The following is a 26,050-nucleotide window of genomic DNA, read 5'->3' as shown; positions in this document are numbered from 1 at the left end:
TAATAGTAATGCAAAATACTGTCAGCTTTTATAATTACCACCAATCATTGCCCATGGGTCTTTCACACACTGAAACAGAAGCTTGTCAATAACACATACAGACATGAGATTTCTGAAACTGTCAGGATAACGTCATCATTCTTAAGTGTTTCTCCAAGATCTGAGCTTTGTGTTTTCTTCAGAACTTGCTACCCACCCTAGGAGACAGACCTTCTTTGTAAGTCTGTGCCCGGAACACAGTCTCTTCTAATTGGCCATCCTTACAGTAAGGATTTCTGAGCCTGGTTCTCTATTATCTGGGAAATAAGCCATGGGCTCTGTTCCCAAAGTGTGTCGGGAAGATATTTCTAAGGTTCGTTTCTTCAGAGTGTGTTAATATTTGCCTGTGAGTCATTGACTTTGAACAATTCTGTCCTGGTTCTGCTGTGAGCTTGTTGTATGACTGTAATTGGATAGTCTCAACCTCTCTGAGAATAATTTTATCTATCAATAATATTATATTATTATAATTATTAACTCCTAAAGAAGATAGCAGAACACTGTTGATATTAGGGTATAGTAGCAGTATTTTGATAGTAGATCCTGTGTTTACTGTTTCCATTAATTTTTATTCTGAATCACCTGCTCCTTACAACCTATCACCTGAAGGTCCTGATAGTGACTTAATTCTGCATATCTGAAGTGTAAGTTCACATTAATTTGTCTAGCATCAGCGCACGGAAACTGCAGTAGAATTATGCAAGCAGTGGGGTGAGTAACAGGAGTGATCTAACTGGGTAAACATAGGAATCCGAATCCAGACCCACCCTCTGCCAATGCTATATGATCTGAGTATGTAATTCTCATTCATTCTGCTGCTGAGATGACCAATAGTGTCTTAAATGTGTCAACAGTATGATTTTCTTAGCAGTTCACTAAAATGATACTCATGGCAAATTGTTTTTAAAAAATAACAATTCTGCTCTAATATTTAAATTGCTTCTTTGCAGAAAAAACTAAAATCACTATAGTAAAAACCTTCAATGCATCAGGTATGACTTATTATCAATATCAAGACTTTCTTTTTTTATAACTAAAGTAAAATTAAACAAATGGCTGGTGTTTATGTTTTCTTTCTCTTTTTTCCTGTCTTTCAAAAATGAAATCTGTTCTTCATGAGTAGATGTTTATGCACTGGGTACCTTAAATTGTACTAAGTGTTTGGGGTTATATAATGATGATCAGACACAATGCCCACCCTCTAGAATCTTCTAGTTTATGAGGAGAGACAAGGCAAACAGATAACCAGCATGAACATGTGTGCAGATAAAGGCAATGATTTCACAAGTGTTTCTGACATGGTTAAGAATCATGAGAGATAGAAGGGCTGGTGCTATGATTATCAGTGAGATGCAATTTATGAAGGAAAGATTCTTAGAGGAGTGAACCTCAAACTCTTTTTAAATCAAATAAGGGATGTACTATTAAGTGCCTATTATAAGATTAAGGATACATGATTTGCTTAACAAAGGGTTCCAGTTGATTTAAAGCAGGGGTTGGCAAACTATGGCCTGTGGGCCAAATATGGCCCACCACCTGTTCTTGTAAATAAAGTTTTATTGGAACACTGCCATGCCCATTTGTTTACACATTGTCTATGGCTACTTTCCCGCCACAAGGAATAGTAGAGTAGCTGCAACAGAGACTATATGACACACAACGCCTAAAATATTTACAATAGGGTTGGCCCATTACAGCCAGAGTTTTCTCGCTCATGATTTAAAGGCTGACCTGTGGCCATGTACTTGGAGGAAATTATGGATAACAGCCCTAGCAATAGGAAAGAAAATTCTCAGTATGAATGAGTAGCAAAAGACACGCATCACTGGAAACAAAGGTGCTACTAAAATTTCGAGAAAAATGAGAGATGATAGAATGAAAAGCTTAGTAAGCAATAGACCAATGGTTGACCAAGAACATTAAAGCATTACTATCCATAGTAATCTATAGTATTTGCATAGTGTATGTTTCCAGTGAGTTATATCCATAAGCAAGTATATTTAAAATGAAATCTTTCTCTTTTGGTGTGGGTAACATTGCTATGTTACAATATAGAAATCTACATGTCAGGTAACTTTTGGCACCTAAATTCAGTTTGCTCACAGAATCAAAACTCTTAGCTGAAATGTGATGCCTACACACCAAATGTCAATTAAATCATTCTGGCAGGAACCACATTGCATGCACTAACTCAAATTATAATTTTAGTTTGTGTCCAAACTAGTTCTCTTAGGAAAGAATTAAGCACTCATAAAGTACTGTAGAAATAAAATAGCAATCAGGCATTGCATACGTTAATTCTGACCAAACCAGACCTAACAGGGACATCAAAATATTTCTTAATATGACAACCTTTTCCCCTTGGCAGTCTGCTAATACATTATCAGCATTTGCCCCTCACATTTATTATAGATTTCTTATACTTTGCCAAAAGGATGAAATTAATGAAGGGAAGATTCTCAGCGGAGTAAATTAAATCAAAGAAGAGATGTACCTCTCCTTTCACCAAAGGAGAAAGTATTTCTCAGGTTAATATGTATGAAGTATTTTTTCTAACTTGGCTTATTTCACCTCCCATTCGTCTCTGCCTCCTTTGTATGCCTACGTCATCTGTTGTACTGGCCATCAGTCCATTTTGCCCTCACTATAACTTTTTATTTACTGGCCAGTATCACTCACTAGATTGTAAGCTTGTTGAGGGCAGGGTCTGTATCTGGAACCTCCCAAAGCCTATAGAATAAGGTAGGTGCTCAGCAAATATTTTTTGAATTTTCTAGTTTTTGCCCATGTGAAATGACATCATGACATTGATGTTATTTCATACATACATTTGCATAAGGAGCTAAGACCAGCATTAGAGTGTTCATGGACTCCCCTGCCTAGGAAAGGAAGGAAGACCTATGAGTAAGGAAGGGCTATTTCATTTAAAGTCTCTATACTCGATTGTATTCATGCTGTTCCTTTTATATTGGACAGAAGAGGGATTAATTGGGAATGGGACAAAGAAATTTTAGGGAGTAGGGGATCAGACACTGACATACTAAAGAATAGTAGAGTCCAGTTCCATAGCTGAACTACTAAGAAATGAAAATTCTCATTCCTTTAGTCTTTGTGGAATTCATCCAGCCAATTATATCCAACATATAATATTTTGGGTACACGCTTAATGCTTGAATTTGTGAATTCTCTTAATGCAGTGTGTAAGTGCAGGTGTTTACATGCTTAACCCGCTGTGTTGTGTTTTCTTTGCAGGTGTCAAACCCCAGAGAAATATCTGCAATTTGTCATCTATTTGCAATGACTCAGGTTAGTTCTTGTGTACACTACACATTACCAGATAAATTAGCTCCACAGAGAAATGGTTTGTTTTCCTGCCGTTGAGTATGTGATGTGTGCCCCTCTGATTTATCTCCTTTCATCACACCTGGCTACTAAGAGTCTCGAATGAAAACAAAAGCAAAGTTTAGAACAGGCTGAAAGTGAGATAATGGGTTAACTTCCTTAATATGAGAACATGAAGCTCTGCACCAAATATTTTTCACCATAGCTTTAAATCCATAGCTAATGCCCTTAGAGTTGATTTATGAACATAATAATGAACTTAATTATTGAAAGCCAGTTCTTGTATATAAAATCCTCAAGGTTTTCCATAGGACCTTAAGTATTATAACTTAGAAACAGGATGTTGTCTTTTGCTAAAAATAAAACAAACCACTCTACTAGAATGTTGAAAATCTTACGTACACCTAGTTTAATTGGACGCTAATTGCAGTAGTGCCCATAGTGTATTTTGCCATCTCTAACTAGACTGTCCACTATTTTTAAAAATTAAGATGGCAATCGCTTGAGAACATGCTATTTTTGAAATGGGAATATTTTCCCTCCTGCCATGGGCCAGAAGGAATGAAACAACCACTTTTCTGACGTTGGTTTGGCTCTCTGGGCTCCCTTCCTTATTAAAACCAATGAAAGAGATGTGAAAAACAGAAAAACATGGTGTGGCAGGTCAGAACTGGACCATGGGAAGAAAGAAGAGGAAGGTAACAAAGTATTTTATAATATTAAAGTCTTAGTGTGGCTCCAGTGATACAAAAAAGCCGATCATTATAGGAATGTTTTCCTTTTATTCTGTTCCTTTTAACAGTTTAATAATTTGTTTGAAAAACATAGGAAACAATTTCAAGTGAAGTAAGTTAAGGTTGGATAGTTTAGAAAAGAAGAAAACTTCCATTGAAAGAATGTTCCACAAACACTTTCTCTTTATGTGAATGTGAGGTTTATTTACATGAGCTTTCTGCTGATAGTATGCTCCAGGTCGAATATAGCAGGAAAGTGTTAGCTGGCTTTGATTAAAGGGAGAAGAAACTTGTTGGATACATTTCACTTTCATATATTGTGGAACTCTCTTCTCTCCTCCTTCTCCTCTCCCTCCTCTCTTACCCTTCTCTTTACTGAATTCTCCATAATTTCATTATTTTCATGCTTCATCTATGTTTTGGACTGGTGACTAACGTCTAGCTTAGTGTTATGTCTACATGATGTTTGATAACTGAAAATTGAACATTAAGTCAAAAAAAAAACTGGTCATCTTGAATAACAGATGCCAGGAAGCTGGTTAGAGTAATGTTTTCCCCAGTTAAGCTACTGAATTGACCATTTGTTTTAGTGTCTGGTGAAAACAGCCTCTTCAGGGGACCTACTGTTTTGTCAACAGAAATTCCACGATATCCTGCCAGAAACTAGAAACCTTCACTTCTTTCAGATTCCAATCTGGATTCATTAAGGGAGATGGAGGCTGGTGAAAAAACTGAGAGCTGACCAGGTAGAGTTAGGCTGAGGGTCAGAAGGTGGTGGCTTCCTGGTTGCTCTGCTACCCCTGTGCTCCCAGCACATTCTTGAAACTCAGCATGTGCTGAATAAGACTGAGGGATGAACTTGGAGAATGGAGAGGTGAGGGAGAAAAATTGTGGGTGTCAGCACACACACACAGGCACCAAATAAGTTTTTAAAAGCTAAGATTTTTGCAAAAATGTACGAGCAATTCTATGCATGTATCAATTATCTTTTTTTAAAAATTTATTTTTGTCTGCGTCGGGTCTCCGTTGCTGCGTGCGGGCTTTCTCTAGTTGTGGCGAGCGGGGGCTACTCTTCGTTGCGGTGCTCGGGCTTCTCATTGCGGTGGCTTCTCTTGTTGAGGAGCACGGGCTCTAGGCACGTGGGCTCAGTAGTTGTGGCTCGTGGGGTCAAGAGCACAGGCTCAGTAGTTGTGGCGCACGGACTGAGTTGCTCCGTGGCATGTGGGATCTTCTCGGACCAGGGCTCAAACCTGTGTCCCCTGCATCGGCAGGTGGATTCTTAACCACTGCGCCACCAGGGAAGCCCCATCAATTATCTTTACTTTTAATAATTATGTAGTGGGCTTCCCTGGTGGCGCAGTGGTTGAGAGTCTGCCTGCCAATGCAGGAGACACGGGTTCGAACCCTGGCCTGGGAAGATCCCACGTGCCGCGGAGCAACTAGGCCCGTGAGCCACAGCTGCTGAGCCTGCGCGTCTGGAGCCTGTGCTCCGCAACAAGAGAGGCCGCGATAGTAAGAGACCCGCGCACGGCGATGAAGAGTGGCCCCCGCTCGCAGCAACTAGAGAAAGCCCTCGCACAGAAACGAAGACCCAACACAACCAAAAATAAATAAATAAATAAATAAAATTAAAAAAAAATAATTATGTAGTGCATTAATTGAAATTTCAGTATCAATATGCAGAGTTTGAGGTTCTCAGTAGAAAGGTTGCTGGAATAGATAAATTATGTTAATCACTGGCCTAGTGGTGTTGTCAGCCATTTTAAGGGGAAGTGGACCACTCGGTCCTTAGCTGTGGGAATCAGTTGTACTTTGTAGTGCAATATAAGATGAGACAGGGAAGCCTTCCACCCTCTAGCTCAGGAGTTAGCAAACTACTGCACATAGTCCAAATAATAGCCTGCCACATGTTTTTGTAAATAAAGTTTTATTGGAACACAGCCATGCCATTCATTTATATACTGTCTATGGCTGCTCTTATGCTACAATCGCAAAGTTGACTAGTTTCGACAGAGAACATATAGCCCACAAAACCTCAAATATTTACTTTCTGATCTCTTACCAAAAAAGTTGGCTGCACCCTGCTCTAGTTTATATGCTATCCCTTGCCCTTCTGATCAGGAGGCCAGTTTTTTGTCTCTGTAGATTATGAAGTGCACACAGTGTACTTCTGTTAAGGAGTCTACGTTTTATTTGTCTCCAGATAGAGCCAAAGCCCTTCCGAGTATACCCTGCAGGAAATGGCATTGACTGAAATTGAGTTCAGTGTTTCCCAAGGCGAGCATTTTCAGAACAGGGTTTTCTGGCATTTCTGGGACGAAAGCCACAATGAGTTGTTCAGCTGAAGAAAGGATTTGCTCTGCATTCTGTTCAGGTTTCAAAGCAAAATCTCAACTTTGCTCCTAGGAAAGATATTGCATTTGGTAGCTGTATTTTAAAAAGAAAAAGAAAAACCCAAAATGGCAAGGAATAAATAGACTTTCATAAGGCTGTGTAACTGCTGAGAAATCCTTTTTCCCTCCCTCCCATGTCTCCCATAACTGCAGCTATAACAGCTTAAAAAGATTTGCAGTGTTAGAGCCACAGTTCCCCCAGTTAACATCGTTAAGGGAAACAAAGTCCTGATGCGAAGCACATAGATAGGGATAAAATTTCTTGACAAGGGGACAAGTTTTTTCTTTTTCTGCATTCTCACATAAAACGTATAGTTGATATTTTCTGAAAATTATACTGATTGATAATCGTTGAGTAACTTTCTGATAGAAAAGAAAGTAAATGTGAATAACAAAGAATTTGATGAAATTGTTTATAAAGTAATCTGATAATATTTTTCTGTATTGTATTATTTCTCAAACTTTAAGGATGCAAGTTTCAAATTTCTTTTTGAAAATTTATTTTTAGCCTTTTTTAGAGGTGAGATCATGTTTCAATATGATGAAGAAAGCAATGTTACCCAGGTAGGTTTTAAAGATTTTTTAATTGCACTTTAAAAAGTGAATTTTCATGTATTTAAAGATTTAAGGTTCAAATTATTTCTGATATTTAGCATATTTACTTTTATCACCAAATTTATTTATTTATTTATTTATTTGTCTTTTGTATTTGATATCTTTAATTTAGTATAATGTGTTTGAGATTACCCACATTATTGGATGTGTTAATACTTTGTTCCTTTTTATTGCTGAGTAGTATTCCATTGTGTGGATATACCACAATTTGTTTATCCACTTACCAGTTGATGGACATTTGGGTTACTTCCAGTTTGGGGCTATTATGAATAATGTTACTAAGAGCATTTTTGTATATGTCTTTGTGTGGGAAGGCATGTACATATACTTTGTGTATATGGAAATGCCGGGACATATTTTTTTTTTTTTTTCACACACACACACTGTATTTTATTTTTACAAGAGATAAATAGACTGACACCAAGCATTGTACATGGATGACCACAACAAAAGCAACAATGATTGCAATTTTTCTTTCTCTTTAATTTTTGCGAATTTGATTACTGTGTGTCTTGGCGTGTTTCTCCTTGGGTTTATCCTGTATCAGACTCTCTGCACTTCCTGGACTTGGGTGGCTATTTCCTTTCCTATGTTGGGGAAGTTTTTGACTATAATCTCTTCAAATATTTTCTCGGGTCCTTTCTCTCTGTCTCTTCTCCTTCTGGGCCCCCTGTAACGCAAATGTTGTTGCATTTAATGTTGTCTCAGAGGTCTTGTAGGCTGTCTTCATTTCTTTTCATTATTTTTTCTGTATTCTGTTCCGCAGCAGTGAATTCCACCATTCTGTCTTCCAGGTCACTTATCCGTTCTTCTGCCTCAGTTATTCTGCTATTGATTCCTTCTAGTGTATTTTTCATTTCAGTTATTGTGTTGTTCATCTCTGTTTGTTCTGTAATTCTTCTAGGTCTTTGTTAAACATTTCTTGCATCTTCTCGATCTTTGCCTCCATTCTTATTCCGAGGTCCTGGATCATCTTCACTATCATTATTCTGAATTCTTTTTCTGGAAGGTTGCCTATCTCCGTTTCATTTAGTTGTTTTTCTGGGGTTTTTTCTTGTTCCTTCATCTGGTATATAGCCCTCTGCCTTTTCATCTTGTCTATCTTTCTGTAAATGTGGTTTTTGGTCCACAGGCTGCAGGATTGTAGTTTTTCTTGCTTCTGCTGTCTGCCCTCTGGTGGTTGAGGCTATCTAAGAGGCTTGATGGGAGTCTCTGGTGGTGGGTAGAGCTGACTGTTGCTGTGGTGGGCAGAGCTCCGTAAAACTTTAATCCACTTGACTGTTGATGGGTGGGGCTGGGTTCCCTCCCTGTTGGTTGTTTTGCCTGAGGCAACCCAACACTGGAGCCTACCTGGGCTCTTTGGTGGGGCTAATGGCAGACTCTGGGAGGGCTCACGCCAAGGAGCACTTCCCAGAACCTCCGCTGCCAGTGTCCTTGTCCCCACGGTGAAACAGAGCCACCCCCCCCCCACCTCTGCAGGAGACCCCCCAACACCAGCAGGTCTGGTTCAGTCTCCCCCGGGGTCACTGCTCCTTCCCCTGGGTCCCGATGCGCACACTACTTTGTGTGTGCCCTCCAAGAGTGGGGTCTCTGTTTCCCCCAGTCCTGTCAAAGTCCTGCAATCAATTCCCACTAGGCTTCAAAGTCTGATTCTCTAGGAATTCCTCCTCCCGTTGCCGGACCCCCAGGTTGGGAAGCCTGACGTGGGGCTCAGAAGCTTTACTCTGGTGGGTGGACTTCTGTGGTATAAGTGTTCTCCAGTCTGTGAGTCACCCACCCAGCAGTTATGGGATTTGATTTTACTCTGATTGCGCCCCTCCTACCGTCTCACTGTGGCTTCTCCTCTGTCCTTGGATGTGGGGCATCCTCCTTGGTGAAGTCCAGTGTCTTCCTGTCGATGATTATCCAGCAGCCAGTTGTGATTCTGGTGCTCTCGCAAGAGGGAGTGAGAGCACGTCCTTCTACTCCACCATCTTGGTTAATCCCCTCACCGGGACATCTTATCACCAAATTTAAATAAAGTACGTGTTGTTGAAACATTAGCTTTGTTGAGAGGGCTTGACTTCATGATAATCATGGTATTTTGTTAAAAATTATATTTTAGTTTTCACTAGGTTTGATGCTGAATAGAGTGTTTATGTGATACAGTTCTATTGCCAGTCAAAATTTAAAATTATATTAGAAACTCCTAGCAATAAGAAATGTAATCTATTGAATCTAAAAATTGTCTTCTCAATCTGATCCTGTTCACCCCATGGGGGATTCAGACACAGTAGTATCAGCCTTCCCATAACCTAGATTGGTTCAGAAGATCCCAGCTAAATATGGTTTGTTAATTCAGTAAATATTTCCTGAGCACCTACTATGTGCCAGGCAATGAGCTAGGTGCTAGAAATGCAGTGATGGTTGCTACCAAGTGTCCCTTTTTACATTCACATAGAGAACTTTAATAGTGTTCTTTTGGGGGAACCCTTGGAACAACAAAAGATAGAAATTAGCACATCAGACTTGCTGATTCAGAATATTTTTTTTAAAGAAAACATAAAAACAAAAATTGACTCAGCCAATATGTATTTGATCGTTTGCTAGACAATATTCCATGCAGTTACGAATCACAGTCTTTGGGGTGTAGTTCTTTGGGCACCCAACAAAACTGAAGAACAGCTTCTTGTTAGAAAGTGTGATAAAACAAAACAATATTTGTTGTATTCTTAATGATTTTGTGCTTCTAGCAGAATCAAGTTATGGCTAATGGCACCTCAACTGGAATCCTGTCTCTAAGGGAATTGAAGTGAGTAATCAATCTGCTGTTTGATTTAAAACTTAAGACATCAACTATGGAAAGATACTTGTTGTGCTATCTGTACTTTTGGAAACTGAGAATAGGAAAGAGACAGACCCCAGAGGTCATAAAGAATTGGTTCTTGAGACCATAGTCACCTGTCTTCAACTAATATCCCTGTGAGGCTGTTCTCTTTGATGCTATCAAATTATGTAAGAGTGTCACCAAACCAGATTCGTTTTGCCCAGTGCACAGCAAGCCAAAACACTGAGAAGCCAAGGTTTGCGGCAAAGAGAAGGGTTTATTCCCAAGGCAGCCACATGAGGAGAACAAGTCTCAGATCTGCCTCCCCAAAGGCCAGGGACTTGGGGTATTTATGAGGTAAAGAATAAAGTGGCAGGGCAGTCTGAGGCTGGGGAGCGTGGGGAGCATGGGGAAAGGTGATTGGAAAAAGCTGGGTAATCTTTGTTCTGTGCAGGTGTTACTAAGCTACAGACCTCTGCATGTTCAAAAATGGAGGCACCTAGCACCATCTGAGGGTGGAGTTTTCAGCCCTCTGATGCCAAGGACATTGGACACTCGCGCATGCCCAGTTGGAGGGTCAGAGGTCCTATCCAGTCTTAACCAGTTCAGCTAGAACTAGACACAGCTGACTCCAAGTTCCTGGAAAACAACTCGGGAAAACATCTTACTGTTTAGGCTACATGCTGCTTGGACGACATGCAGGTCTTAAAAGGACTTTGATTAGTGAAGGCAGGTTATAGGCGAAATGGATTTGACTAATAATTACCCACGGTTTCAAGAGCTCCATTTGAAATGGTATTTGGGTTTTTATATGATTTGGTAGCCAGCCAGGTTGAAATAAGAGTTCAAGGTAGGACTCCATGTATATCGTTTACTCATGCTTTCATGAGGCATCGGTCATTCAAAAGTCAGAGAGAGGTCTGTGTTAAGTAGACCTCAGTTTACAAGGGTAAGCACAGACAATAAGAAATGCATTACAAATAAATGCTCCTAGTTAGACAATAGGTCAAAATGTCGGCCAGCAGACAGTCTTACCTTGACTGTCACTGGAAGGGGAAACTTCATGTCTTCGCCCTCGTGCAGGGAAGCAGCATCAGATATGAAATTCATCTACTCTCAACCTTGCTATTATCTTTCAAAAGAGATTTTTGTAAACTTTTGAACCAAATCCAGAAGCTCTGAGGAGTATCTGTGATGACACTGAAGAGAAAAGCTTTTCCAAGGTATCCATAAAAACAAAACACATGTGATAGGAAACGTTTTTAAACTCACAAATTCGTAAATAGAACACAACCTAGCATACTTGTAAGTAATTCATTTTAATTGCTAGACTTGAAATATAGATGAGTTCATTTAAAGCCAGCAAGTATTTGTTGAACACCTACTGTGTGCTAGGCCTTGGGGATACAAATGGGGATAAACCCAACTCTCTGAGATGGAAAACTGGGTCTAGAGCAGTGGTTCTCAACCCTGACTGTATATTAAAATCACCTGGGGAGCTTTTAAAACGCCTGCTATCCAGGCACACTCCATAACAATTAAATCGGTATTTGGGGCCTGAGTTGCAGGCATTGGTATTTTTGAGAACTCCCTGGGTGGTTCCAGCACGAGGCCAATTTTGAGAAGCAGGAGTCTAGAGTCTGATAGGAAAGAAGCAGGAAGCAAACAAATGATAACAATACAGTATAATCCCTGCAATGAAGGTGACACGTACAGGCTACCAAAGGATGTTCTGAGTGTCTGAATATAGAGTAGGCAGAGTAGTTGGACATGACTGGAGTGGCCAGGGAAACCCCAGAAAGAAGGTGGTCTCTGAGCACAGTTATGCAGGAGCAGCTCCTGCCAGCTTGAAAAGCTAGCTGACTACTGTTGCCACGATGCTTCTCTTCTCTCCAGACCTTCCCTGGAGCCAAGAACTATTGCCCAGTCCTTAGAGCAGGATTTCTCAGCCTCAGCACTGTTGACATTTGGGGCCTGATCATTCTTTGTTATGTGGGGCTGTGCTGAGCATTGTAGGATGTGTAACAGATCCCTGGCCTCTACCCACTAGATGCAGGGAGCACCCTGCCCCCAATTGTGACAATCAAAAATGTCTCCAGATATTGCCAGATGTCCCTTGGCGGGGGCAGAGTCAGCCCAGTTGAGAATCGCTGCCTTAGCGTGAGTTCTTTAACTAGATTTCTTTCATCCTAAGTTCATGTGAAGCTCTGCCACATTGAAGAAATAAAACTGTTGTTGGAGTGGGATTGGAGGAGAGGAATGAGGGAAATTCCTAAAGAGGAGTTGTGAGGAGGGGAAGGCAGGGCTGGGGAGTGCTAGAGGGCAGGTGGAGTCAGTTGGAGAGAGAATGAGGAAGAAATCAGAGACAGAGGGCCCCCAGGGTGAGTGGCTGGCCCCTCTCAGAAATCTTGCCTCCGGCCAGCTCTTCCTCTGGCCCTTTGCCAGAAGCAGCTGCCTGGGGATTGCAGTAGCCTAATGAAATAAGATTGTTCAACCATAATTTATATCTTGCTGTTGGCTAGAACCGATACAGCTTCTGTCTGGTTAGTTTCCCTTGTCATATAAATAATTAATTTTTCCCACATAGGAATCTCTTGTTATACCCAGTATTTCTTCAAAGTGAACACTGCAAGCAATAAATACCATATGCTTAATTTAATTGCTAAAAATCTAACTTATTTTGAACTTAACATCACCAATGATCTCCTTCATATCAATTTCTCATTTTATTAACAGACGATCAGAACTCAACAAAACCCTGCAAACTTTAAGTGAGGTAATCATAGTACATCCTGTACTTGTTTATAATTATTGTTATTATTTGGGGGAGAGCATGGAGTTCTGTATTCCTGAGGAGATATGTATTCAAATTACCCCAAATCTGTCATGTATAAGAATGAATGGGCTAGTTCCATTACTCCAAAAATCAGGACTAGGCTCAATGGATGGACATTACAAGGGGGTAGATTTTCCTGTATGTAAAACCAAGTTTCTTAAAATCAGGGCTCCGGGAGAATGAGCTCCCTTATGTGGTAGAGAGTTTCCTGACACTAGAGGTATCCAAGTAGAGCCTGTATGGCCTGAATAGCTTTGATCATATGTCATTAATCTGGTAGGAATGTGAATTGGATGATTCCTAGGGGTTCTTGTGGTTTTAAGATTCTGTGATGCTGTGATTAGTCCTGGGTCATCTTGCCTGACATTTTCATCTGTCAAACTAACATGTATTTTTTTTCTTTTGTTTCAGACTTATTTTATAGTGTGTGCTACAGCAGAGGCCCAAAGGTCAGTCATTTTTAATACTTTTATATAAATAACCTTATTTCTCTACTCATGAGAAATAAAATACAAGGAGTATTAGGGTGCAAATTCAAAAGCATTCCTCTAAAATAAATACACATTAGTGACATTTTGGATATATAATTTTTTATTCTTCCAAACACATATCACTGTCACATCCATATTCTCATTTCTTTATGAAGCACAGAGGGGTGGATGGTGTTGGGCCATTTGCCTCTGGTTCTATGAAGCTAAGGGTCATCAGTGCCCTTAGCCCCACAGGCCACCAATAGGACCAACAAATGGCTCCCAGTGGTCCAGTCAGGGTGAAGGCCACACAGAGAAGAAGGAACATACTATGGAGCTAGGAGAGAAAAGGAGAGAGGGGGAAGGAAATGATAGGAAAGAAAGAGAAAAGAAGAAAATAAAAAGTGTGTGCAAGGGTCGGGACTTCCCTGGTGGCACAGTGGTTAAGGATCCACCTGCCAGTGCAGGGGACACGCGTTCGAGCCCTGGTCCAGGAAGACCCCACATGCCGCGGAGCAACTAGGCCAGTGCGCCACAACTACTGAGCCTGCGCTCTAGAACCCGCGAGCCACAACTACTGAGCCTGCGCTCTAGAGCCTGTGAGCCACAACTACTGAGCCTGTGCTCTGGAGCCTATGAGCCACAACTACTGAAGCCCACACGCCTAGAGCCCATGCTCTGCAAAAAGAGAAGCCATCACAGTGAGAAGCCCACGCACTGCAACGAAGAGTAGCCCCCGCTCTCTGCAGCTAGAGAAAGCCCACGCACAGCAACGAAGACCCAGTGCAGCCAAAAATAAATAAAGAAATTTATTTTTTTAAAAAAAGTGTGTGCAACGATGAATCAGAGATTGCCTGACAGCTATTTGAGGTTACACAGATTATCATTTGAAATTATGGCCATTGGCTGTCCTGGCTGCATAAGCCAATGGCTTTTATTTATTTATTTATTTATTTTTAAAAGGTAATTTCTTTCTTTTATTTATTTATTTATTTATTTATGGCTGTGTTGGGTCTTCGTTTCTGTGCGAGGGCTTTCTCTAGTTGTGGCAAGTGGGGGCCACTCTTCATCACGGTGCGCGGACCTCTCACTATCGCGGCCTCTCTTGTTGCGGAGCACAGGCTCCAGATGCGCAAGCTCAGTAATTGTGGCTCACAGGCCCAGCCGCTCTGCGGCATGTGGGATCTTCCCAGACCAGGGCTCGAACCCGTGTCCCCTGCATTGGCAGGCAGATTCTCAACCACTGCGCCACCAGGGAAGCCCGCCAATGGCTTTTAGGTCGATAATCTCACTACCCGAATCTTGAGCATTCTGTGAGAGTAAAAGTCCTAGAAAATAACAGTTTCTACTCATCAGACGGTTCATTGGTACAAATAAAGGCAAGTCTTCCATGAAATTGTAGATCGGATTCCTGTTCACTATACGTATTTAGTAATTTCACTTTTCATTAGTTGCAACATTAATATTTTGTTCACCTAAACCAAGACGAAAGTAAAAAAGAAACAGAATGTCAAATTCCTGGTTATCTGATGACCTGAATTGAACTGCCAGAAAGATTTTGGATTTAAGAGACCTTGCTATTCATCTAGGCTGGTATGTGAAAGGGCTCTTATGATGGAAACACAAATGCCTCCAGACACCAGGCGGTGCGGGTGGGTGGTAAGACTCTAGATGTCAGGATGCTTGTCTTTGCAACCAGGTCTCACCCCTGTATGTTCATGATGTGGGCAGGAAAAACGACTCAGCAGCTGTGTGTGGTCAGAGGGTCTCTGGTTTGCAGTCCCTGTGAATGTTAACCTCTATAAATTCTTCGTCCTAGAAAGTCTTTGGGGTAAAGTTCAGCCCATGATAGGTGGGTGTTTACAAGCTTATTGGGGTGACATTGCAAGTTAACAGTGTCAATGCCCCCTTTCCTCACTCTAAGCTTGAAAAAGCAATTACAAATATGTAGGTAGGTTTCCAGTTTAGTAACACTCTGGTTATATATATTTCTCTTTATAGCACATTAAATTGTACATTCACGATAAAACTGCATAAGACAATGAACATATGTGCTGTGATGGTTGCTTTGCAAACAGTAAAGATTCGACCGATGGGTAAGTTGTCTCTATCTTTATTGCTGTGTTCATTTTCACATGACTTTGATGTGTTCTTTTCAAAATTGAAAATACAATGAATAAGTTTACATATGTTACAGCTTTCTGTTTTGACTCTTGTCCTTGGGCAGTTTTTTTTTTTTTTTTTCCCTTGGGCAGTTTTTAAGGAGCTCTAAAAGGTGATTTTTCCTGCTTTCTCAGTAAAGTTTCAGTATGCTGTATTGGAAATCATGATAAAACAAACCCTACTGAGAGGGAGAATTCTATTTGGAGTGCTTGATCGATTGCTGCTGGGATATATTTACTCCTGAATTTCTCTTAGGAGTTGCTGAAGAGCGATTGATACTGTGTGCATATAACCCCAAATTATTCACTCAATAACTATTTTTGAGCACCTACTATTTACATATAATTGTCAATATAATGGAATCCAGTTTATTTTATCACCTGTTTTACGCTAATGCTCTTCAAAATCACATCAGTGTAAGAACTGTAATACTTGACAGAGCTGAGCTTCTACCTTGCCTTATTCTTGACCATGCATTTTCTTCTTTCTTTTCTTTTTGTGTCCTGCAGAACAGTGCTGCTATTCTGTCAGGATCCCCTGCCCTTCCTCCCCGGAAGAGTTAGAAAAACTGCAGTGGTATGTAGCAAATCTGCTGACCCTTTTCCTAATAATAATAATACTTAATCGCCATGCTGGCTAAGGAACTTGAAATTTTGACGGTGAAGAAGGGCTTTCAATTTTAGGGAAAAAGCACAGTTTTCTTTTGTATGAAGTTTCTTACTTTAAACCAATGGTTTGCAATCTTGGTTGCACGTTAGAATCACCTGGGTAGCATTGACAATATTCTGACTTCCCACAGCCTCACCAACTGAATGTGTCCTCATATTGAAAAATTTTTCCAGTGTGGTAGATGAGGAATGGTGTCTTAGTGTTATTTGTACTTCTCTTATTAAAACTGTTTGAAAATTTTTTTTTCATATATGTGGGGCCATTTTTTGTATTCTTTTTGTGAATTGTGTGTTCATATCTTTTTCCCACTAGATATTTAATCAGTTTTTAAGAGTAATTTATATATTTCTGTATTGTGGAAATTAGCCCTTTGTCTGTGGTATATGTTGCAAATATTTTCTCTCCAATTTGTCAGTTATCTTTTGACTTTATGATGTTTTTGTCATGCAAATTAAAAATTTTTTTTATGGAGTTAAATTTACCAATCTTTTATTTTATTGCTTGTGGATTTGGAGGCATTATTAGAAAGCCTTTCCCTACGTCTGGCTATAGAGGAATTTACCCTTGTGTTTTTATAGTACTTGTATGGTTTCTTTTCTTTTTTTATTTTACATTAGATCCACTTGGAATTTATTCTTATGTAGTGGGAGGTATGGGTCTAATTTAATCTTTTTCCAAATGCCTATCTAGTGGTCCCAGCACCATTTATTAAAAAGTCCACCTTTTCCTCAGTCATCTGAGATGCCACCTTTGTCATATGCTAAATTTTGGTAACTATTTGGGTTAAACTCCAAATGTTAGATATTTCCATTGGGAGAACCAGGTGAAGCTGGTTCATGGACCCCACTTTGAGTAGTGGGGGTCTAGACTGTAAAACAGTGGTTCTCAACCCTGGCTGTATGTTGGAATCATCTGGGGAGTTTTAAAAACACCAATGCTGGGAATTCCCTGGCAGTCCAGTGGTTAGGACTTGGCACTTTCATTGCTGGGGCCCGGGTTCAATCCCTGGTCAGGAAACTAAGATCCCACAAGCCGTGCAGCACAGCATGTACATATATGCATGCATACATACATACATACATGCATACATACATACATGCGCTGATGCCTGCCTCCCACCCGCAGAGCTAGGGATGTCATTGGTCTGGGGTGCAGCCTAGGTTTCTGGATTTTTTAAAAATTAGGCTAGAATTAGATGATGGCCCAGTGTCTTTCCAATGCATTGGTTCTTAAGATTGGCTGTACATTAGAAACACATGGGGCTCTTTTAAAACTGATGTGTCAAGATGGCCTTCTGGGGTGCTGGAAATACTCTATATTTTGATCTGGGTGGTGATGATAGAGGTGTATACATATTATAATTACAATTTTTATAATTCTTCAAGCTCTAAATGTAAGATTAGTACAGTTTACTGTATTAGGCTATACCTCAGCAAAGAAACACATTAAAATGAATATGGATGCCTGCACCCACCCCCGAGATTCTCGTTCATTTGGTTTGGGTTGGGAGCCCCGGCACTGGTGCTGAAGTGCTCTGAGGTTTCTAACGTATAGGTGGCGTTGCCCGCCACTGCTCTGCTGTTCACCACGTACCTCACCCGGTGGGTTAAGGGCTTTGATTAGCACAAGTGATGAGAGCAATACAGGGCAACTTCTTCATGGTTGAGCCCAGCGAATGGGAGCCCCATGCTATGGGGTCCGGCTGCTGCAGCCCCCAGATAATATGGAGGAAATTTAATTTACACTTCTTAAAGCACCTTTGCCACAGCTTGGCCAGATGGGTTGCCGCATTATACGATTTAGGGAACGCAGGCTCAGAGAAGTTGGGTGGATTGCCCAGAGGAGTAGTGAGAGCTAGAGCCCCAGCCAAGGCTTCGCGACTCATCATCTTTCTGTCTGGCACCCCTTTGTCCATACTGCTTCCCGAACATCAGGCCGTGGGGAGAGGCTTCCAGCTGGGTGCCTGGCCCAGACTGGGTTGAGCCAGCATTTCTTTTTATGGGTATGACTTTCCTTAGGTCTCTCAACCTGATATTCCTCCCTCATCTAACCCAAGAGAAGCTCCAAGGATACATTCTCACTGGTGTTCTAAGTCACCATCTAAAACTGGATCTATCAGAGTCTTCCCTGGGTGATAATTTGTTGCCTTTTCCCCTGAAGACTGGTGGATTTTGTGCCAGATGGTAGATGAGTTCTTCTCAGTCTTCCATGTCATGAAAATACATGGGCCTGGGAACCTCACCCCCACCCCAGGACCAACTGAATCAGATACTTAGGAGAAGGCCACAGAAATCTGTTTTTTAAAAAGTCCTCTACGTAATTTCTCAGGCACAGCCAAGGTTGAGAACCACTGGGCTACAGTAACATTGAGGGTGTAGCTGATGTACAAGCTGGGGACCACCCCTTTGGCCCCAGCTTGATCCATTTTTTCATTCAGCAAACATTTCTTGTTCACATACTATGTGCTGGTTAGGACCATGGCAGGCTATAGCAGTATAAAATTGATTCAGACAGATTCCTATGCTCATCAGTTTCACAAAAATTTATGTATTGTTAACTCCAATTCAAGATTTTCTTGAAACAAAATTCAATAAGTTGAAGGGAAAAAAAATGGCAGTGTGATTTACCTTTCCTAGCCAGTATCACCAGTGCATGTGAACGACCTAAATTTGAAGTTTCTTGGAAAGGAAAAGCTTATTTGTGACCCACCAAGACCAGTACAAGAATTTGCTGGAATTAAAAATTCCATTCTACAAATTAATAATAGTGATTTCTACATATTTTTTTCTTCTATCAATCAATATGCAGAAGATTGTAATTGACAGAATTATGTACTTTGGTTGCAAAAACTGTAAGAAAAATTTGAAGAACATTTTGTTGTTACTGGTAAATTTAGAACTGCTTTTCAGTTTACGCCATACCACTTTGAAGCCATTGTTAATACTGAGCTGACACAAGAGTTAGTGAATCTATTATGGACAGACATAGTTTTGAAATGGGTATGCTTTAGCTTCTAAGTCAAATCAGTTGTTCCAAAAATTGAGCCAGTTTTGTCAGTGTGGATTTGAATAGTAAAGGATAATGGTATTTTGGCATTTGATTCAGTTTTTAGAAAAATTTTAAGTATGTTGGGAACAGTTTGGGCATGTGATTCCATTTTTTTTGAGAGTAAATTTTGTAAAATCAAAAAAACACCAAAAAAGACAGATTCCTAGTATATGGAAACTACCAGTTGGGTCGCAGGGCATTTAATAGCTCCTCTCCCCAAGAAGCACCTGGAAATGTTACAAGATCTCCTCGACTGACTGATAGAGTCAGGGAGCAGCAGTGAACAAGTGAAGCAGAACTGGGAATTCATGAAAGAGCATCCCTCCTGGCTAATTCCCCTCCCAGGGAGAAGGTGGTGGCAGTGGGCAGGGGCAGGAGGCCAGTAGCAGGTACACAGAGCATGTGCAGTGGCAGGTCCCTGGTGGAGCCATGTCACCGTGGTGGTGTCAGATGGTTGCCAGAAGAAGAGATTAGCCTCTGGAGCTCATTCGTGTCTCACGTGCATCTCTCTGATTCTTTCCTTTAGTGACCTGCAGGATCCCGTTGTGTGTCTTGCTGGTCATCCACGTGGTCCACCATTTTCTTCTTCCAGCAGTTCCATCCCAGTTGCTCCTCAGGCCACCATTGTGTCCCAGACCTCCAGTGCCTTCTCTTTTGCTGAGCCTCTAGCTCATCCACCTGTAATCCAGAGCCCTCACTCTCCAACAGGGTTGATTCCCCTTCCTTCTCCCCAGCCTTCAGCTCCCATAGCTTCCAGCCCTGCCACTGATATGCTCCCCCAGTCTGGAACTATCTCTTCCCCTGTGCCTCCAACTGATCTTTCCCACACCCTGCCACCTGTGAAATCCTTACCTCCCTCTCCCACCACGTCTGCCCCCGTGAATGTCAACACGACCAGCACACCTCCTGACAAGACAGGTAAATATGAGGAGCAGCGCTGCTCCCACGTTCGTTGTAATTCTGGTCATGTGAACCCAGCAGCCAGCCTGCCAAATCAAAGTACCTGTAATGAAACCACGTTAAGCCTTTGCTTTTATGATGTCTACTTGGTTTTGAGAGCTTTCCTTTGGGCATTCTTAGAACATAGATATGGCTGAGTTTGATTGTTTGGCCAAGAGAAATAGCTCTGAGGCAAACACAGATCTCATTTTATCAAGATGAGTTATTTTATAGGTTTCTTTCTCCTACAAAAGGTTGTTGGGTCACTGTTTTCAACGTTCTGAAGAGAAAGATTTTGAACTATTAAACACACTAACTCCATTTAGACAGAAGACAAAAGAAAACATTGATGTTCCTGAAAACCAGTCAGTCACAGAGTGCCAGAGCTGGGACTGAGCCAAAGTAGCCGTGAGGAGGAGAAGAGAATTCAGAAGACCTAGGGGTGGGTCTGCCCAGGCCCGCACAGGCGGTGGGATCCAGAATAAGCCATTTAGCTCCTCCTAACTTAGCCCGCTCTACCTCAAGATGGAAATAGTCTCACTAACCTCATAGGTTTGGAACCATGGCGGACATGAGAATGCCATGGAAACTGCACGGGGCTCCCCGGACACAAAGTAGGCTTAGGGGTAAAAAGATAAAGGGAAGAGGGAAAGAAGCAGAGAGAATTCTGGATGCTCTCCGGAGTTTCAAGCCAGTGAGTAAGAAGCAGGCCTTCCTCTAGAATTTGGAGGGTGGGAGGCAAAGCCAACTTCTTGGCGACATGAGGTCGGAGCTCGAGTTGTGGTCCTGCCTCCTCTGCCCCAGGCAAGCATCCCCAGGAGATTTGGAGCCAAATGACTGGAGATGTTTTTGAATTCCACAAGAGAGGAATGATGAAATATGATATGCCACCTCAACAAAATGTCTATTACGCAGCTGTACATAAGAACAGCTAGACAGAAACTTGGGGCATTTTTCAAGTCTTGAGTGAAGTGAAAATAACGTGACAGTAAATAGTTTGCACACCATGTTTGTAATAGTAAGTTATAACAGGTGGATAAAGATTAGAAGGGAATATGCAAAATAAGAAATAGGATGTTAGGTGGTGAAATTAAGAGACTTCTTTGTTAGAAAACATACAGGTGGCCAATAGGCACATGAAAAGATGCTCATCATCGCTAATTATTAGGGAAATGCAAATCAAAACTGTAGTGAGGTACCACCTCACACCGGTCAGAATGGCCATCATTAAAAAGTCTACAAATAATAAATGCTGGGGAGGGTGTGGAGAAAAGGGAACCCTCCTACACTGTTGGTGGGGATGTAATTGGTGCAGCCACTATGGAGAACAGTATGGAGGTTCCTCAAAAAACTGAAAATAGAGTTGCCATATGATCTAGCAATCCCACTCCTGGGCATATACAAAGACAAAACTAAAATTTGAAAAGATACATGCACCCCCTGTGTTCATAGCACTATTTACAATAGCCGAGACATGTTAACAACCTAAATGTCCATCGACAGATGAATGGATAAAGAAGATATGTTTTATATATATATGTGTTTTATACATATACATACAATGGAATATTACTCAGCTATTAAAATGAAATAGGACTTCCCTGGTGGCGCAGTGGTTAAGAATCCTCCTGCCAATGCAGGGGACACAGGTTCAATCCCTGGACTGGGAAGATCCCACATGCTGCCGAGCAACTAAGCCCGTGCACAACTACTGAGCCTGCGCTCTAGAGCCCGTGAGCCACAACTGCTGAGCCCGTGTGCCACAACTACTGAACCCCACGTGCCCTAGAGCCCACACGCTGCAACTACTGAAGCCCACGCACTCTAGGGCCCATGTGCCACAACTACTGAGCCCTCACACTGCAACTAGAGAAAGCCCGCGCACAGCAACAAAGACCCAACGCAGCCAAAAAATAAATAAAAATTAAAAAAAAAAAAAAATGAAGTAATGCCATTTGCAGCAACATGGATGGACCTAGAGATTATCATACTAAGCGAAGTAAGTCAGAAAGAGAAGGACAAATGCCATATGATATCATTTATATGTGGAGCCTAAAATGACACAAATGAACTTATCTACGAAACAGAAACAGACACACAAGACATAGAGAACAGACTTGTGGTTGCCAAGGGGGAGAGGGGTAGGGGAGGGAAGGATTGGGAGTTTGGGATTAGCAGATGCAAACTAGTATATATAGAATGGATAAACAACGTCGTACTGTATATAGTACAGGGAACTATATTCAATATCCTGTGATAAACCATAATGGAAAAGAATATGAAAAAGAATATATATATGTATAAGTGAGTCACTTTACTGTACAGCAGAAATTAACACAACATTGTAAATCAACTATACTTCAATAAAATTAAAAGAGAGACTTCTTTGTTGTTAGACAGGTTTATATCATTGTATCCCAATTAAAAACACTACTAAAAATCAGGCTTACAGCTGGTAGTCCAGCTGTTAATTTCATAATATTCTCCTTTCCACAAAAAGAGCTTTTAGTTACCCACATAAAGTTCTGTATTCATGCTATAAATTAAATACATGTATATTTATGCTTATACAAATATACACTAAATACACTAATGTGTTTTACATTTTTTTTTAGTTAGGTTTCTTGAAGTATAATTTACCTACAATAAAATTCATCCAGTTCTATAGATGAATGAAATTTTTATAGTTCTACGAGGTTGGATAAATGCCCACAGTCATGTAACCACCATCATGATACATAACATTTCCACTATCCCCAAAGTTCCCTCGTGTCCCTTTGTAGTCAACTCCTACCCACTACCCCAAGCCTCTGGGTACCACTGATCTGTTTTGTTTCCCTATGCTTTCAGTTTTTCTGGAATGTCATATGAAGAGAATCATACAGTATGTAGCCTTTTGAGTCTGGCTTCTTTCATGTAACATAATACATTGGACTATTGGAGACCTGTCCATGTTGTTGCATTTATCAGCAGTTCATTCATTTTTATTACTGAATAATAGTCCACTGTATGGATGGACCACAGTTTGTTTCCTCATTCTCCAGTTGATGGACATTTGGGTTGTTTCTAGTTTGGGACTATTATGAAAGAGGCTACTATCAACATTTATGAACATGTCTTCTTAAGACAGGTTTTCATCTCCTTGGGGCAAATACCTAGGAGTGGGTTTGCTAGGTCACAGAGTCTGTGTGTGTTTCTTTATTAGTGATTTTTCCATTATGTGTTCATAAAGTGATTTGGCTCTCTGTTATAGAAATTGTTCACACCAGCAGCGTCAGTGTTTCTGAGCTTGAGAACCAAGTGTCCCGGATGGAGAAGCTTCTTTCCTTAGGTAGCTTGGAGCCTAACCTCGCAGGACAAATGATAAACCAAGTCAGCAAACTCCTTCATTCCCCGCCCACCTTGCTGGCCCCTTTGGCCCAAAGGTATGACTTAGCAAACTGATGTGGTCATGAGAGGGGACCCTCTAATGATAATGATGCTTCTATATCATTAATTAAAGCCAAGTATTTTTCTCCCACGTACGAGGTTCATGATGACTTGTTAAGTTTCTACTCTATATTCTGCTTAAACTGGGGAAAACAAAGTGGGAGTGCTGAATTTGAACGGCTACTTCTCTTTACAGATTGCTAAAAGTAGTGGATGACATTGGCTTACAGCTGAATTTTTCAACCAAGACCATAAGTCTGACCTCCCCTTCTTTGGCTCTGGCTGTGATCAGAGTGAATGCCAGTAATTTTGACACAACTACTTTTGCTGCCCAAGACCCTGCAAATCTTCAGGTACATCCTAATTTATTGTGGAAAAGACCATTTTTTGTATTTGATTATAGTCCTTGTGTACTTCATGATTGAGGCAATTACTGCTATACTCAGGGGTGATATTCAAAATATTTAACATCTAGAACAATGGAGCGCCACAGAATCAAAAAAAAGGACATTGGTCTTGGCTGGTGCAGGATCTCAGAGGTCCTCGTTGCGCCCAGTGTTAACCCTTTAGCAGCTGGCTTGTGGAAGTTTGGGGGGGCAGTCAAGTTGGGGAGGTGTCCAGCGGGTTCTAGGCAATTGGGAGAGAGCAGGGACACCGGCTACATTCCTTTTTCTTTTTTTTTCCTTTTAACATCTTTATTGGAGTAAAATTGCTTTACAGTGGTGTGTTACTTTCTGCTTTATAACAAAGTGAATCAGCTACACATATACATATATCCCCATATGCCCTCCCTCTTGCGTCTCCCTCCCACCCTCCCTATCCCACCCCTCTAGGTGGTCACAAAGCACCGAACTGATCTCCCTGTGGTATGCGGCTGCTTCCCACTAGCTATCTATTTTAGATTTGGTACCAGCTACTTTTCAACCCATTTCAGTATTTTTTTTAATATATAAATTTATTTATTTATTTTTGGCTGCATTGGGTCTTCGTTGCTGCGCGCGGGCTTTCTCTAGTTGCGGCGAGCTGGGGCTACTCTTCGTTGCGGTGCGTGGGCTTCTCATTGCGGTGGCTTCTCTTGTTGCGGAGCACGGGCTTCAGTAGTTGTGGCACATGGGCTCAGTAGTTGTGGCTTGCACGCTCTAGAGCGCAGGCTCAGTAGTTGTGGCGCATGGGCTTAGTTGCTCTGTCACATGTGGAATCTTCCCGAACCAGGGCTCGAACCCATGTCCCCTGCATTGGCAGGCAGATTCTTAACCATTGCACCACCAGGGAAGTCCCCATTTCAATATTTTAACAAGTGTTATGACTACACTGGTGTGAATAGTGGTGCAGTATATCAATCCTGCTTCTAGTGTTTTCTATTAGAGGGATTGGGGGCTGGAAACATGCAAGTAAAACCAAGTCTTGCCTTTAAACTTAATTTGTATAGTCTTCCCTTTACAAGTTTAGTGCATGTGGTTCTATGATGACTTTGCCCTAACAGGTCACCAAGTTGGTGTGTCTGCTGCTGTGGTCTCCCTGGGCTCTGCAGTTATCCTGAACTTTCTCCCTTCCCACCCCAGCTTTATTGAGATATAATTGACATATAGTATCCTGCACTTTCTGACTGTTTCTGTATATCCTTTATCCTTAAAATGTTTCCTTTCCTGCTCCGAGGCCTCATCTCCCTATTACACATCCTCTAATTTCATAGCAATCAGAGAAACAAGAAGAACCAATTGTACATAGAGACACCACAAATAAATGCCCTTACAGGATCCTCCATCTTAATTAGGTGTTGTGTTTTCCATCTCTTCATTATACTAGCCCCAGACATCCTTATGATCTTTTACTTGATTTTCAGGTTTCTCTGGAAACTCAGGCTCCTGAGAATAGTATTGGTGTTATTACTGTGCCTTCATCGCTGATGAGTAATTTACCAGCTAATGATGTGGAGCTGGCTTCCAGGGTGCAGTTCAACTTTTTTGAAACACCTGCCCTGTTTCAGGTAAAGTTGCCTCTAATTGCTTTTGGTTTAGGTTTTGGGGGAGACTGGGGGAGTTTTATTTCTTTTAATCCTCACATATTCTTAAGCCTGGTATAAGTCAAACGAATTGCTGAAAAGCTGTAGTTTATGTTTAAACAGGACCTAATGATGCTGCTGAGGATAAATAACAATAACTGACACTCACATAGCATTTATCAACTGCCGCGCAGTATCATAAGCACTTAGAAATGTTAACTCTAATCCTCTCAACAACATCGTGAGGGAGGAACTATTGAACTATTATCCCAGTTTTACAGATGAGGCTATGGAGGCACAGAGAGGTTAAGTAACTTGCTCAGGAACACACAGCTTAAATGGCTTAATGTTATGTTCCCTTTAAGATTCACGAGGGTCTCATTGTGTCAATCTGTGAAACTTAACTCAGCATTTAGAGCATTGTATAGTGGAATAAGCTCTGCTTCTTATTATGGTCCTTGGGAAAGTCACTTTACTCCCTGCCCCTGAATTCCTGACCTAGGTAGTAAAATAAACAATGTGGACTAAATAGTCCTTAGGGTCCCTTCTAGCTCTAAAATTCTCT

At 41.1% G+C, this 26,050-nt stretch overlaps 1 protein-coding gene across 3 annotated transcripts in view; it reads left to right on the top strand.

Moving 5' to 3' along the window:
• Nucleotides 1-26,050, top strand: part of ADGRG2 (adhesion G protein-coupled receptor G2) — a 76,464-nt gene that overhangs the window by 32,116 nt on the left and 18,298 nt on the right. The window contains exons 7-18 of one of the 3 annotated variants that reach the window (XM_057538900.1): nt 990-1,031; nt 3,292-3,345; nt 7,017-7,072; nt 9,859-9,914; nt 12,666-12,705; nt 13,177-13,214; nt 15,237-15,331; nt 15,908-15,974; nt 19,642-20,033; nt 23,308-23,479; nt 23,680-23,836; nt 25,327-25,470. In XM_057538900.1, coding sequence (XP_057394883.1) covers nt 990-1,031; nt 3,292-3,345; nt 7,017-7,072; nt 9,859-9,914; nt 12,666-12,705; nt 13,177-13,214; nt 15,237-15,331; nt 15,908-15,974; nt 19,642-20,033; nt 23,308-23,479; nt 23,680-23,836; nt 25,327-25,470 — 1,313 coding nt within the window. Of the gene's footprint in view, nt 1-989; nt 1,032-3,291; nt 3,346-7,016; nt 7,073-9,855; nt 9,915-12,665; nt 12,706-13,176; nt 13,215-15,236; nt 15,332-15,907; nt 15,975-19,641; nt 20,034-23,307; nt 23,480-23,679; nt 23,837-25,326; nt 25,471-26,050 lie in introns of all 3 variants that reach the window. The other 2 variants (XM_057538898.1, XM_057538899.1) reach the window with 2 other exon arrangements.

The sequence above is a fragment of the Balaenoptera acutorostrata genome, chromosome X (assembly GCF_949987535.1).
Source record: "Balaenoptera acutorostrata chromosome X, mBalAcu1.1, whole genome shotgun sequence".
Classification (NCBI taxonomy): Eukaryota; Metazoa; Chordata; class Mammalia; order Artiodactyla; family Balaenopteridae; genus Balaenoptera; species Balaenoptera acutorostrata.
Note: the sequence above shows the minus strand (reverse complement) of the source record. Positions and strands in the feature narration are given on the sequence as shown.